General features: G+C 38.7%; 1 protein-coding gene and 1 long non-coding RNA gene across 3 annotated transcripts in view; one reads left to right on the forward strand and one right to left on the reverse strand.

Moving 5' to 3' along the window:
• Positions 1-14,723, reverse strand: part of LOC135422799 (uncharacterized) — a 166,307-nt gene that overhangs the window by 57,413 nt on the left and 94,171 nt on the right. The window contains exon 2 of the long non-coding RNA XR_010434595.1: positions 1,764-1,935. This is a non-coding gene — a long non-coding RNA (uncharacterized LOC135422799). The remainder of the gene's footprint in view (positions 1-1,763; positions 1,936-14,723) is intronic.
• The window catches only part of GABRG2 (gamma-aminobutyric acid type A receptor subunit gamma2), a 62,139-nt gene continuing 50,794 nt past the window's right edge, over positions 3,379-14,723 (forward strand). Inside the window, exon 1 of one of the 2 annotated variants that reach the window (XM_064672301.1) lies at positions 3,379-4,231. In XM_064672301.1, the coding sequence (XP_064528371.1) occupies positions 4,125-4,231 (107 nt within the window). In that variant the 5' untranslated portion in view covers positions 3,379-4,124. The remainder of the gene's footprint in view (positions 4,232-14,723) is intronic. The other variant, XM_064672300.1, reaches the window with a different exon arrangement.

Here is a 14,723-nt window from a genome sequence, read left to right on the forward strand (position 1 = left end):
GGATGCTGTTTTTCTCAGGAATTCAGGAATTAAGGTATTTATCTCTGGCTAGAGTATGCTAGGAGAATCATGAAGGAAAGCAAAATGTTATCAATGTTATAATACTACTACTATAAAAATATATTTATATATAGCTTTAAACAAGCTGTTTTTTAAAATATGTGGATTCACGCAGTTCAAAAGAGTTCTGGGTTATTTTGGTTTTTTTTATAACTACAATATATTATTTCAGGATAAAAATAATTTGAAACAGTTAATGTGTTTTTCTAAGCATCAGAACATTACTAGATATGTAATTACTAGTCTTCTAAATCATCACCTCAGAGAATTTAACTACCTATATGTTTCCTTCTTATGTCTTCAAGAAAGCATCCTTAACATGACCCATAATACAGCTACCTCTACCCAAATCTTACACCACTGGAGAGACAGTGAAATTAGCACTTGTGTCTAAAGGAACACGAGGAATTCAAAGATGAAACAGAAAGAACTTCCAGATAGGAACACGTGATAAAAGACAATGTGGCAATATATTGACATTGACATTGTCCTTCTTTTTCACTTTATCCATCTTTTATAACACTTATTTTTGCATTTGCTTGTTCACATATATCTTTTTTCTCCTTTTTTAATGTGTGATTTAATATTTGATAGACAGGAAAAAAATAATTTTAGAGTAAACGAGCCACGTTTTCTTTGAGCTTAAGCATACAGACAACTAGGAAATCATGGAAGCTGAGAACCCCCTTGTAGGCAGACAAGACATGCCAAAATACACTAAGATACTCTTACGAACATCTTTCTGGTCTGATAAAGAATGCATGTCTTTGGAACAATCACTTCTGTGTTTAAATACTCTACACAAGACTTTTTTTACATAAAAAACTTGAAGTTTGTTGTGAAAATACCACATTTGAGCTCAGGGGCAAATTATTATGTGGGACTGGTTTATCACACAAAAGGTGTCAGGAAAACATTTCACACTGGGCAGTGTCCTCATGTAAATTCAGTCCTTTGTGATAATTTATTATGATGGAATTCTGATCCGAGCTTGTGGGCACAGAAAGCAGAACACTGTGCTTCAAAGACAACGTGTGTTCAGATAGAAAACAGCCTGTCACATTTTTGTTTTCTATGGCAGTTCTATCTGCTACAGATAAACAAAGTTTTTCCTGGCACGGGTTATCAGCATAACCAGAGATTATAATATGGAAATGCATTAAGCATAAAACCTGGGGTTGCTTTCTCTTTCTTCAGGCGGAGGTTGCAAAGAAACACAAGGACAATTTTGCATTTCAAAATACTTACAGCCAAAATTAGTATTGCCTGATTATTGGTGGATGAGTTTTACGTACCAGGGTCAAGTATTTTGATATCTAACTGATGGTATCTAGGAGCACTGAAAAACCTGACTTGGCCTCTGTGTGGTCCCCTTCCTGCATCAGAGGCTGCAGACCCTAATTGCCACTACCTAAGTCGGTGCCCAAATGTCAGTTGCATCCAGCTGAAAAAAAATTAAAGTAGATGCATCTGAGATGAAAAATTAATCATAATATGATGATGCAAGTTTTAATATGCAGAATAATCTACACAATCTTCAGAGTACTCTTGGCTATCAAACCCCACTGATGCCAAATTAACAATGTGAATAGAAGGTACAGCTTATAAAATACCTACAGGAATAATGTTATCAGTGGTCTGTACCTTAGTGAAATCTCAGCAGCCAAGGATTAGTATTACAGTGTCTAATTCTTTTGACATACCCTCTATGTGGTGTGAATCCTGGAAAAAACGATGAAGATTTGATGTCAGCAGGCTTTTCTTCTGTTGTAGATCCTTTGCTTCTCTTAACAAGAATAATGAGCTGAACCTCTGGAGTGAAGGTGCATAACAATTTTGTAGGAAGTCCAGGAACTCTTTTCAGACAAGAAGATTCTGCTAACAGAACAAAATTTCAGTAAATAAAGTGCAGAGTAAAGCTGCTATGCTATAACAGACACAATTGCTGCAGCTAAGACAATAACTATTTACACAGTTCAAATTTTTAGCTGTCAACAATTTTGATTCCCTCATCAAAATATATACAGCATTTTTATCCTTCAAAGGAATGTTGTGATAACTGATGAGAGAGATCACAGCAGTAAAATCATAAAAATGTCATGTTTACAGGTAATGAACTGTACCACGAGCAAATGTTGCTATCTGAACATGCACACATACATACATATATACATATACAGATATACACCAAGAGAAAGAGAGATTTGGAATATTTGGTAGCTTTCTATCACTGAAGTGGCTGTATTTCACAAGTTGGGGAAATTACTTAATTAAGAATAGGACCACTGATTGGAAATATTAAGAACCAAGTTTGTAACATTAGTTTGCTTGGAAACAGTGATACAGTGACAGTGTAAGATATTGGCTCAATTTATTACAGAACTATCCAAGGGCCAAGATATATTTCATTCAACTAATAACATTGATCTATTGCTTATTGTTGGGAGTTAAATATCTTGTGTTTGGAAATAGAAAAAATTAGCTCGATGGCTGAAGGCTGGATCTATGTTTCCAGAGACTCTGAGACAGCAACTACTGTAACTATCTTTTTCTGATGGATAAATGTCATTTTGAATTTGGACATTGGGAACTACCAGATTGTCCTGGGTATTAAAAGGTTTGAGCAGGATCCAAGTGTCAGATTTGGTTCAGTCCAGAGGGAAATTTTGATGCATTTATTCTATTGGAAACATTTAACTTCCTCTTCATTTAGGGGTTTTTTGGGGGGGGTTTGTTTTGGTTTGGTTTGGTTTGTTTTTTTTCTAGAATAATTATTTCTTTATTTCTCCCTTGAGTTTTAGAAAGATGGGCTTTGAACTGAAACAGTGTCAGGTCACATCTCCCAGTTTCTGATGATTAAGTTAGTCCATTAATCTACCAGTTCATAATCAGCATTGGGGAGGCTTGTTGCTGTGGTTTAGGCAATAAAAATAGGGGAGGTAAAAAAATTTGTTATTGTTGGTCATGATCCAAGTACCTATTTTCAACTGAGGTGCTCTTACTTTGGGAAATCATGAGATTCCCTGAATTTTTTACTTCACTAGTAGTTGCTAAATTGCATTTTGGACAATAGAACTTGGGATTCTGGTTCCAAAATTTGGCACAGGTCAGCTTTTATGGTCATCTAGTGTTTCCCCTCTGGACAGGAAGTGTTTCCTGTGTCTGATTTTATTAGGGGGAGGGGAGATAAAAACCTTGCATATTTCCCCTAATCCTATCACACACTAATTCACCTCATTCATACTGACTCCACCAATACTGCTTTCCCCATTTCCTGAGTCACTTAGCAACAACCATCCCTCCCTTTTCCACTCCCCCATCCATCCTTTCATTTTTTTCCTCCTTTGCAATCACGATTTCCAGGCTGTTTAGAAAAATGAGGATGCTCAGCAGCATAGGGCAAGCTTTTCTTTCCAACCTCCTTTTTTATGCCTGCCAAATCCTTCTTGCCTCCAAAATGAAAATCCAGGCTGCCTGCATATGTGTAATCAAAGGTTAAAAAGCACCCTGACTGACACCACGCATGTGTTAATCTGTGCTGCAGCAGAGTGCATCATTTCCACTTTGACCTCAGAGTTAATCTGCATTCAGGCAGAAGCTCCGTTTCTTTATTCTTTCATTCTTTTTTTTTTTTTCCTCCATTTACTCTTTCTTGCTCTGTTGGCTTTTCTTGCATGTGTGTCAGTGGTTCCGTAAATGTGTGCTTGTGCATGTGCTTCTTTCCTTGACTGTTTTTGTTCTGTGAATGTCTGTGATTCTGGCTTTTTGTTTGGGTTTTATTTTTTTCCTTTTCTCCCAATTATATTATTTCCCTAGATTTGGAAGCTGCTGCCTGCTGCCTGAGCTGACGTTTTCTGATTATATCTGCAAAGGGCTTGTGCAGATCTAATTTCTGTCCCCCTGCATATTAATTCCCGCAGCTGGGCGCAATGTCTCATCCCACTGACGGGACCCGGTAGGGAGGGGGGAGAACCACTACCAAAAAAAAATTAAAGAAGGGGACGGATCCATCTGCAACCAAGAGAAAAGGGGGGAAAAAGCTGGGGGGGGGGATTGGAATAGAGATGATTCCTCCAAATCCAACAAGCCTGGGGAGCACTGCATTCTTGAATCCTGCATTTTCTCTCAAAATGATGGTGTGGGCACTTCTGTTCCTCTCTCTCATCCAGTGGTAAGATGTGCTTTCTGATTCTGTTCGGGGGGTGGGGGGAAGGAGGGCTGGGGGGTGAAGAATCTGTTTGCAAATTTGCCGATCTGCGGTGAGAATGCCGGAGGTTTGGGCAGTGGCATTGCATTCATCTATCTCCTAGCAGCTCTGATCTTGCAATGTTTTATTTCTCTTACAATTGTCGCTCTGACATGGCCAGGGAGGGGAGCGGCGGGCGTGTATGATGGTGGTACATGCCGGGGTGTTCATAGAATTTGGTGCCATATTAATGAAGCCTTTTATCTCTGAATTAATTGCTTGCTCCAATGCATGGAGTTCTAACGCAGCTGTGTTTTGGGGGCAGAATGTCCGCGCATTCGTGCTTGTTTTCCCCGAGCGGGCAGACCCATCATGGCTGTGCGAGGCTGCGGCCGCGGCAGCGCGCTGCGAGCGGCGGGCAGGGTGAGCACCAAGGACAGGGATGCGGGACCCGCACAGCCCTCCCGGGTGCCTCAGAGCCCTCATGGGCCCCGCACAGCCCTCCCGGGTGCCTCACAGCCCTCCTGGGTCCCTCACAGCCCTCCCGGGTGCCTCAGAGCCTTCCCAGGTCCCTCACAGCCCTACCGGGTCCCTCACAGCCATCCTGGGTGCCTCACAGCCCTCACGGGTGCCTCAGAGCCCTCCCGGCCCCGTACAGCCCTACCGAGCGTCTCAGAGCCCTACCGGGTGCCTCGGAGCCCTCACGGGTGCCTCAGAGCCCTCCTGGGTCCCTCACAGCCGCCCTGGGTGCCTCACAGCCCTACCGGGTGTCTCAGAGCCCTGCCGGCCCCGCACAGCCCTCCCGGGTCCCTCAGAGCCCTCCCGGGCGGCTCCCGACCGCTGTCGGTCTCCTCACGCTGCCAGAAGGCTGCGATAGCGTTCGCGGACCAGATGAGATGGATGTTTACAACAGCGTTTCCCCCCACACCAACACGTCCTGTTGGAAGACCTGTGCGTGCTGCATATGTGTGTCAGATACCGAAATGTAAAGAGGTAAAAATCTCAAGAGCAGAGGAAGAAGGAGTTCACGGGTGAGCAGAAAGTGGAGGGCGGGAGTATTGCTGCAGTGCCAAGCACTGCGCTGAATCACACATTCCGGTAAAAATGTGTGGACTGTGCATTTAACAGGTTAGATGAGAAAATAGCACAGCATTGCAAAGTACCTGGCCTTTCCAGCAGCAACAGACTGTTCCTCACAGCTGCATAAGCCATGTTGTCATTGATACGTTTGAGAAGTTAGTGCCCGCTCTCTTTGCTACTCTTAATGCTGTGTCAACACAGGCTTCTCATTCAAATTTACCTTCTTGATTCTTCCCTCCCTTTACCTGGACACTACCATACTGAAAAGTGTGTTCTTTCTGTTTGCTTTTCTGTTCTGTTTAAGAAAAATCAGACTTGGTAGCTGCAGTATCTTACTTCTAAGCCAAATAAAAGGCCAAATGATCGCCCAGGGAAATTAAAAGTTGCTGTGTTTTAGATCATTTGTTTTCCACACACAAAAAAAGGGCTTTGTAAAGAATTCCTGTGAAAAGAAAGTTAAAATGGTTGAAAATGAAAGTGAAATAAAACTTGGTGAGCCTACCATGAGGGATACCTGGTTGTTGGGAGTAAGACAAGTGTGAGGTATCTCTGATCCTTACAGAGCCATTTATGATTACTATGTGAATACAGCAATGGAAACTGAGTTTCTACAGGATTTTATGACACAGGTTCTCAGATTATTTTGACATAAAACTTCCACTAAAATAATCTCAAATACTTATTTTAACACACTTCCTTCTTTTCACTCATCTTTCAGAATAGCATCACCCGAGAGGAATTTTGCCAAAATTATTTCATAAGCTCTAAAAAAACCCCTTCATAATGCAACTTAAAGTTTTATCTCAGCAAAAGGTTAGGCTGTTTTCTTTTCACAGCCATCTGATAGCTAAGATGGTTTCCTCTGACAGTTTCCTGACCTCATAATTTTAAAGAATATATAATAGAAAAATACTAATAAACAGCTATAAGTAAAGAGAAAATAGTGCTTTACAGAAACATTTTAAATGAGCCAACATGCAAATATTATTTTAATTCTAACAATCAGGAAATCTAACAATTTCCTACTTCTATTGTGGAAGAAGCCTTATTATAAGTAGTTTTGAAAACTCATGGACCAAGGCTGAGTTATAAAAAGTTGAACTTAGATACCATTTATTTATAGCCAGGATGAAAGATTTTCCTTGTTAAAATCTAATCAAACACTTCAGAAGGAGAGCAATGTCATTTATTATGTGTCACTTGTCTGAAATTCTGGAAGGCCAATGCAGCTGAACGCCAACAAAAGTGCTCCATATTATGCATCTGAAACACACAGAGGTTTAAATATTTGCAGAATCTGATCAAAGTAATTGAACACATAAATATTGATTACTAGTACTGTGCAGAAGTTTGAACCCTATTAATACAGAAAATACTATATTAAGAAATTTATTTTTGCAAAGTTGTTGACATTTGCAAGAGTAAAGAAAGAAAAGTCAAGACATCACTAGGCATTAATGGAAGTAACTAAAATTCTGGCTTTGACCTCAGCAAACCATTATTTGAACAAATGCCATATTACAGCACTGCAATATTTTACCTTCACAAGAACTTGTGTCAGATTTATTGCATGCACAGAGTACATCCTTACAACTGGGCACATTAAAGTTTTAGGAAGTGCTTTCTTACAATTTGTTTCTTGACATACATAACTGTACTGCAAACTTCTTGCAGTTCCTCATCATCTTAGCACTCAGACTACTGTAACAGCACTGGGCAGTCCATCACATTGACTGAAGCTGTGTTTCAGTGAAAATTAGTCAAACTAAGCTCCAAATTTCTGAAAATTGTACATAAAAAATCTTAGGATTAAAAGACAGTTTAAAATTATAAATATAATAACCTAATATTTGCACATCCTAATATATGGTTTAATTGGAATTAATTGTTTGATTACCCTTATTGAACAACAGTAGGTATTTAACATTACATATAATAGAATTCACCAGCAAAGTTTAAAATTATTTAAAGCTATACTCTGCACACGATTTGCATACAGTGTTTATTAGGTTTTTTTGCAGAGTCTTTAGCTTTAACAAATTGTCAGCAAAATCCACATGAATACAGTGCAAAGTAATGTCCAGATGGAAAACGTGGAACACCAGCAACTTTTACTTTTTCACTTGCGAGTGCTCAGGTAGCATCATGGCAACGTTTATGTGCTGCAGTTACGTACCTAAAACCAAAAACTGTCGGGACTGATCAAAAAAATCCATAATCATTTTAGCACCAAAAGAGTTTGGTGCCTTTGTGAAACGTATTTTTATTAGTAAATTACTGAACATGGGTGTAAATAAAATTGTTTTGCTCTTGTAAAGTGATATGGTATAAATGGGAATTAAAAGGGGCATGGGTATCCCCCAGACGGGCAGTCATTTAGAATTACTATAAAACTTGCTGACATCAGTTTGGTGGTATTCCTGTAGCTGTAGTTATTCATATACTTCCAATACTTCCACACAGCATACAGCACTAAATACTAAGTCAAGAATAAGGAGCTGCTCAGCAAGAAATGATCTCTCAATTCACAAGGAATGGTTCCCTTTAAAGAAGCATCATGACAGAAGATGTGAATCTAGGTGCTGTTAAAATATGACTTTATCCTTGCCTATGATACTATGAAATTGAATATTTAATACACTACAGTGTTTGTGTCAGCAAAGCTGAGGCTGTACAGACACCAGACCTGCTCACTACTTAAACATGTCCAGGGTGGCAAGGAGCGTGAGACTGCCTTTGAGTTTTTCATAAGCATGCTGCATTCCTGACTGCTGTCAGCTGTAATGCTGGGACACAAACTTGGAACAACTACCATTGTCATAAAAGGAGTACCAAACCCACAGATCTGAAGTAGATTTGAAAATTAAGTAATACCTTGTAGACATATATTCAAATCAGCTCCAAAGCAGAGGCAGTTTAAAGGTCAGTGGCTCTGACTGGCACTGTCCTGCAGTGAGATGCTGTGGCTCATTTGAAGCTGGCTCAGAACCTGCAGCCTTTCCCTTCTAACAACTGGTGTCAGCTACTCCAGCTGCACAAGTTCTATATATTTCTAAATACAAAGATTCTATTGGGGTGATCGTTTGATTATTTAATTTTTAGCATTCAGCAGGATAACCAGAGTGTGCTGTGGTTATCTGCCTCACTGGGACAGTCTCAGCTGCAGCTCTGCAGACTATTGTGCCTGCAGCCCCACTCACAGCCTTATACAGAAAATAAATGGCTCAGGTGAGAATGGAAGTGAGAACAGCCAGCTAGCCTGGGGCTTGATTAATACCAATTCAGGCTTCGAAAATCACAGAAGCACAGAATATTCAGGGTTGGAAGGGACCTCTGGAGACCATCCAGTCCAACCCCTGCCAAGGCAGGGTCACCTGGAACCGGTGACTCAGGAACGTGTCCAGGTGGGTTTGAAATGTCTCCAGAGAGGGAGACTCCACGCCCTCCCTGGGCAGCTGTTCCAGTGCTCTGCCAGCCTCAGTGTAAAGTTCTTCCTCATGTTAGGGTGGAAGTTCTTGTGTTTTAGTTTATGGCCATTGCTCCTTGTCCTGTCGCTGGACATCACTGAAAAGAGTCTGGATACATATGCAAAAATAGACACACAAAAAACCCTAAAACCAAAACCTGACATAGGATGTCAGAACTGAAGGGGGTTTTTAATTTTCATCCTTCATAGCCTGTCTAGAGTTGAACATTTTTAACAGGCTATTATTGCAATACAAATCCATTTTAACACAAATGATAAAGTTTAATTGTCCATTTTTCCAGTTTTGCTTACTAAGAAATCCACACCCTATCCTATACCTAGTACTGAAAATGTCAGCAGTTCTGGGAATCTTCTCACATGTCGAGCCTCGTTTTATCCTCTCAGTAATCCCTGATCCACTGAAGTCAGTCTGTTGCTGAGGGCAAAGCCAAGACATAGCCAGTATAGATTCTTACAAGTGGCTATATGCTCATAAGTAAGAACTGGGAAATCACCCGAAGTTAAATTAGAACTCAGGAAGGATCTTCAAAAAGTGTTTCTTACACTGCATAATGCTTTTATTTTTTTGCAGAAAACTCTCAACCTACATCCCAGCCAACTGATTTACAATAGCTCTAAACACTTTTTCCTTCATTCCTGCTTTTTTATTCTACATAGAAGATCAACATAAGCTTTACACTCCAGTCCACAGACTAATGTAAACTGATCTTAAATGGCACATAGGTTTTGTCCTGGCCCTCTGAACATAAAGGAATTTCTCCATTCACAAACAGGGCTTGTTTTGTCTGAATTGAAGTTCTGAACAAGAACTAGGGAGGCTTTCTGGCAGTGAAAGAGAAAGAGACATGTTTATTTTCTTTTAGAAAAGATATGACAACTGATGATAGAAATGGACATTCAGGTAACTTCACTGGAAGTATACATGTGCTTTCTGGGCTGAAAGGAGGAGGTTGTTTACTTAGAACAAGATACATTCATTATATGAGGTATAAAAAGACTGCAGAAAGTACCTGGAAAGAACCATAAATTACAGAAAAAAAGAGTCCATTGCCATAGTCAGGTAACTATAATTATTATTATTACGTAAGGAAGAGTCTATCTCAAAAAATGAGACTAAAACCAAACTCATGAAATTAGGGACTACAACTGCCCCTAGTGAAAATATCCAACACACAAAAACGAGGGTGAAGAGCTATTTTAGCTGATGGAGAGATGAGAAAGGAACAGTATAAAGTGTATATTCTAGATGCACCTATTGTTTTTAAACTTTGGACTCAATATGAAGAGTGACTTTTGATGACTTGAAATTTCACATTCATTGCATCCTTCCTTTTCATACTGATTATGGCCCAAATTGTCCCAATAATACCAAGAAGTATCCCATGAGAGTCTGAATTCAGCTGGTGTATATGCCTGTGGAGAGGCAGTGTCTGTGCAGGCATTTTATTCAGGTGAGCTCCTGGCTCAGAAGAGCTCTGGTGCAGTAAGTGGGAGCTTTGCTGTTTTTTGGGTCTGGTTTTCTATTTGTAATGTCCAGAAGTAACCTGCTAGTTTGATTCTTCAAATTAAGAAGAAATTCAGCTTCACACTAAGCCAGAAGGTGGAGAAAACAGCAAAACAGAACATAATATTACTTGCTTTTAAACTTGTCATACGAAGTGGTTAGAACTTAATTTATATCAGAATGTGTAACCATCTCCTTCAATGTGAGAAATTTGGAAAAAGCTATATATTTTTTTCATCCATATGAAAAAAGAGTGGGAAGAGGGAGATAGTGGGTACATATTTTCGCGAGTTCCAACACCTGCCAGCTGGCTGACAAAACTGAGGTAAAAGAGGGCCGAAGGTGGCAGGTAGACAAAAGTATTGAGAGAACAGTGAGGATTATATCTAGTGTGATTCTGGGGTATTTTATAGTTCTGACAGGAAATTAATATACGAGTCTCGTCAGACTGAATGTTGGGTATTCAGTCTGACACACGGTGATATCCTCTTGTTTATATAACAGTAATATTTTTAACACAACTGCTGTCAAAAAAGGAGGCTTTAATGCTGCTGAAAACCACCAGTGACTGCATAAGAAGAGAAATGTAGCAAACACCTTCCCATGTAAATGACTACCTCAGCTGCATAATGTTTCTTCATGTGATGTCCTAAGCAACATAGAAAAAGTTGACTACAGCAGCATTACTTGTTCTCTCTTATGTAAATGGCATAGAGCACCCAATGAAATGATCCCTGGCTGCCTGAAAACTTAGGAAAATGGTTGGGTTTTTTTAGTAAGTGAGGTAATGCAGTATTTATATAGATTCAAAGAGAAGAAAAATATTTCAAAATCTACTGAACTCAATGCTAACATTCCATTACAGGAAATCTCTATCTTCATGTTTCTGGAAGAGGAGAGATTTTGGCAGGGATATTTCTGCCCTTTTCTTTTGCTCTTAGTTTCTGCTATTGACATCTGCCAGATGCAAAATACGTGGCTCAATATATTGGTGACTTGACCCAGGGTAATGATTACATTGTGGTTACTGAGAAGTAAGAGCAGGTAATAGAAACTCAGTAATTTATACAATCTCAGTGCAACGGATTATCACCATTAATGAAGAAAAACACTCCTGTGTCAGATTTTTACACCTAGAGGATCACTTCTATTGTTTCAGATTTAGTGGAATGACATTTTCACACATATTCACTGAAGTACAACAGCTGTGAAATCTGGCCATTGTATATGAGACTAAATATTACTCTTACAAGATAGAACTTTCATCTGTTTGCAGATAAACAGGAAAATATTTAAGAAATAGCATTTTTACAATACCTAAACCAACATATACAGATTATTACCAAAAATAAAAGATCAATATATGGGAAAAATGTATTTAAAAGAAATGAAGGATAATAATGAGTATTTGGAAGAAATGGAATAAGAAGTTATTTACTTTTTATGCTTGCATTAACTCTTTCCAAATGAAGCAGGTAATCATGTATGAAATTGTATTTTTTACTGAATGTCATCTTAGACTTTGGTGAGAACCCTTGAGACGAAAGGCTAGATTTTTTCTGAACTATTTATCATCTTAAGCTTTTTGAATGCTTTGTGTTGTACTGAAAAATACTTCTGGTTCTATACATTGATGAGAAATGCATCTTAAAGAGGATCTCATACACACCTAAAATAACCTTCTGCCAGAATTCCCCAGAAAAAAAGTGGGTGATCTGAGAAAACAAGTGTTTTCCTTCAATAGTGATTCAGTGTTATATTGTGTAACACAAATAGCATGTTCTGGTCATATGAAGCTTTTGTTAATCCATAGCAAGATATCTTCAAATCCAAACAGAAATCTGCCTGCTGCAACAGATTGAGGATTATCTACTGGATTCCACTTTCATTTAATTCCCTGAGATTATTTTTCATGAGCGAAAAAGAGGTAGAAGGAGAAAGAATGAGAAAGAGAACAATTAAGAACAATTAATCAGATAATGCTAGAAAGCCTTACTAAACTAATCAATGTATTATTCAATAGATTATCAAGTAATAATGCACTTTGGGAACCTACTGAACCATGCCTATGTTTGCTAAAGCCAGAGAACCGTGTATGAATTGTACTCACAATGATCAAAGAGATCACTTATCTCTTGGCCATTTTGTGTACATCCTATGAGAGGGTGTACTCTGCTTTTCCTCTCCAAAAACTGATGAAGACACAGAAGACTTCACAGTGCAGATTAACACTAAAAAGGCTTCAATTAGATGCATAGCAGATACTGATGCAGGCAAGGGAAAACAGTTCATTGAGGAGTCTGCAATCATTTTTCCTCTTCTGCTATCCTCAATAATGCCTCTGATTCTACTGTTATAGGCCTAAGAGACATTCTTCCAAAATTTAAGCATTCAAACTGAGTCTTTGTGCAGAAAAATAAACACCTGACCCCCCAAAAATCAATAACATAATTCTATATTCAGACCAGTAGTTCGTGTTTATTTGTGCTGATGGCCAATATTTTCAAACCATCTGCGAAAGCATTGCCCAAAGAGATCCAACAGGAAAGGCAAACAGGCACAAAAATGTCAGGGAGTGGAGAATGCCACCAAATACTTTATATATGATTAAAATTGCAGTCAACTTGACCATCTCAGATGAATTACTGAGAGCCCTTAGAGTTACCTAGTTCAGTAAGGGCTGTAGCTATGAGCCCAAAAAGGCTCTACAGTTGCTGTGAATAGGAGGCAGAATTGAAGGAGGTCTGGAAGCGAATTGGGAAGGCTGGAATTACACATCATCTTTAACAGAGAGACAAGAAGCTTGCTATGCTTCAAATAGAAAACCAGCACAGGGATTAGGTTATGTTCAAATTAATAAAGATGACAAACGCAGGGCAACTGTTTGCATGAAGTGCAGAGAGCCTGGGTGTATTTTTGGAAGTCAGAGGCCAGAGAGATGCCACACCCCAACAAGAACACAAGTGAGAAAGCTCGTAGTGGCTTGAGAAAGAAGATGAGGTGTGTCACCCATGTAATGATATTTACACTACCAAGAACTGTCTTGGTGTCCGAACTAATACTGAAAAGTCACCTTTTGGCTTCTGTTATATAAGGTAAGTGATACAATCTGCTCCTGCAGCCCGTGAGGGCTGTCACCCCAAATATGTTTGAGCGTTACAATTTTGTTTTGTAATGTAGTAAAGAAATGATTTTCTGGGAAGGTAAGAATTTGGAAGAAGGAAAGGTTACCAGTGGTAAAATGCTTGGAGGTCCTTAGAATACAAATCCAAATATTGCTACTCTTTTATTGAACCCAAATAATTAACTACAAACCACAGACCATATTGTACTGACTAAACATATCAGGTATTTGTAAGCTCTTTGGGGCAACAAAAATAAACAATACATTAGCAATGGCCTTTTCCATTTTATTTTCTCCAGGAAATGCTAAAACATCTCACTAAGCTGTCTTAAAGACTTAAAGCACGCACTTAATATTACTTAAAACCTAAATAAAGGTCTAATGTAATGTAGCACATGAGATTAAAGTCATGACAAATCTTTAGGGCCAAATCCTTAACTTCTATGTCTACCATAACTAACAAGGCTTATTCCTGTCTGCCACTGGTTTTTGTGATACAGATCCACGACTGCCTCCTTGATGTCATAATGTAGATCTCAGGTGCCTCTGTTTCGCCCAGATAAACTCAATATGCCATAATATGCCACCACTGTCTCCAGAGAGTTCATTTCTCAGAAATTAAATTAAGCAATTCCAAATTACTTGCTATTAATATCCAACCATTTTTAACCACTTTTATACCCACTGAATACATTTTAACTTCTTAATAGCGAATCACTTTTACTGTGGTATACATCTTAATAAGGATTATTTCTATAATGAGTTCCAGAATTTACTATTCAGTCATTTAGGGGTTATGTGTATGAAAACAACTCATATATAGATTTGGTTTTAAACAGGAATAACTTTACAGATTTCAAAAATTGGATTTTATTTTAAGCTTTGAAATAAAATTATCCCTTGGCCAGAAACCAAGAATTTCAGCTTACGTGGTAACTTTGAAGAAGTTCTGAGTATGAGAAGACTTATGGAGAGTACTAGGAGAGAAAATTGTTTGCAGTTTAAATTATATAGTTTGTTAAGAAAGAGAAAAAGAAAAGAAGAAAGATAGAAGATACTATATCCGTAAAAAGAATTCTTCTGTTTCCATCCCCAAACCACTGTCTCTCTTAATATCTCTGTGGTAGATAAGCACAGAGGGGATTGAATTCAATGCAATATATATTCAGACCAAAAACTGAGAAACATTTGTTATCTGCAGTCATTACCTGCATATGCCATGATCTGAGCTCCTCAATTAAAAACAGTAATGAAAGGATATAATGAAAAAATCCAGAAATTT

This window comes from Pseudopipra pipra, chromosome 15 (genome assembly GCF_036250125.1).
Source record: "Pseudopipra pipra isolate bDixPip1 chromosome 15, bDixPip1.hap1, whole genome shotgun sequence".
NCBI classification, from domain to species: Eukaryota; Metazoa; Chordata; class Aves; order Passeriformes; family Pipridae; genus Pseudopipra; species Pseudopipra pipra.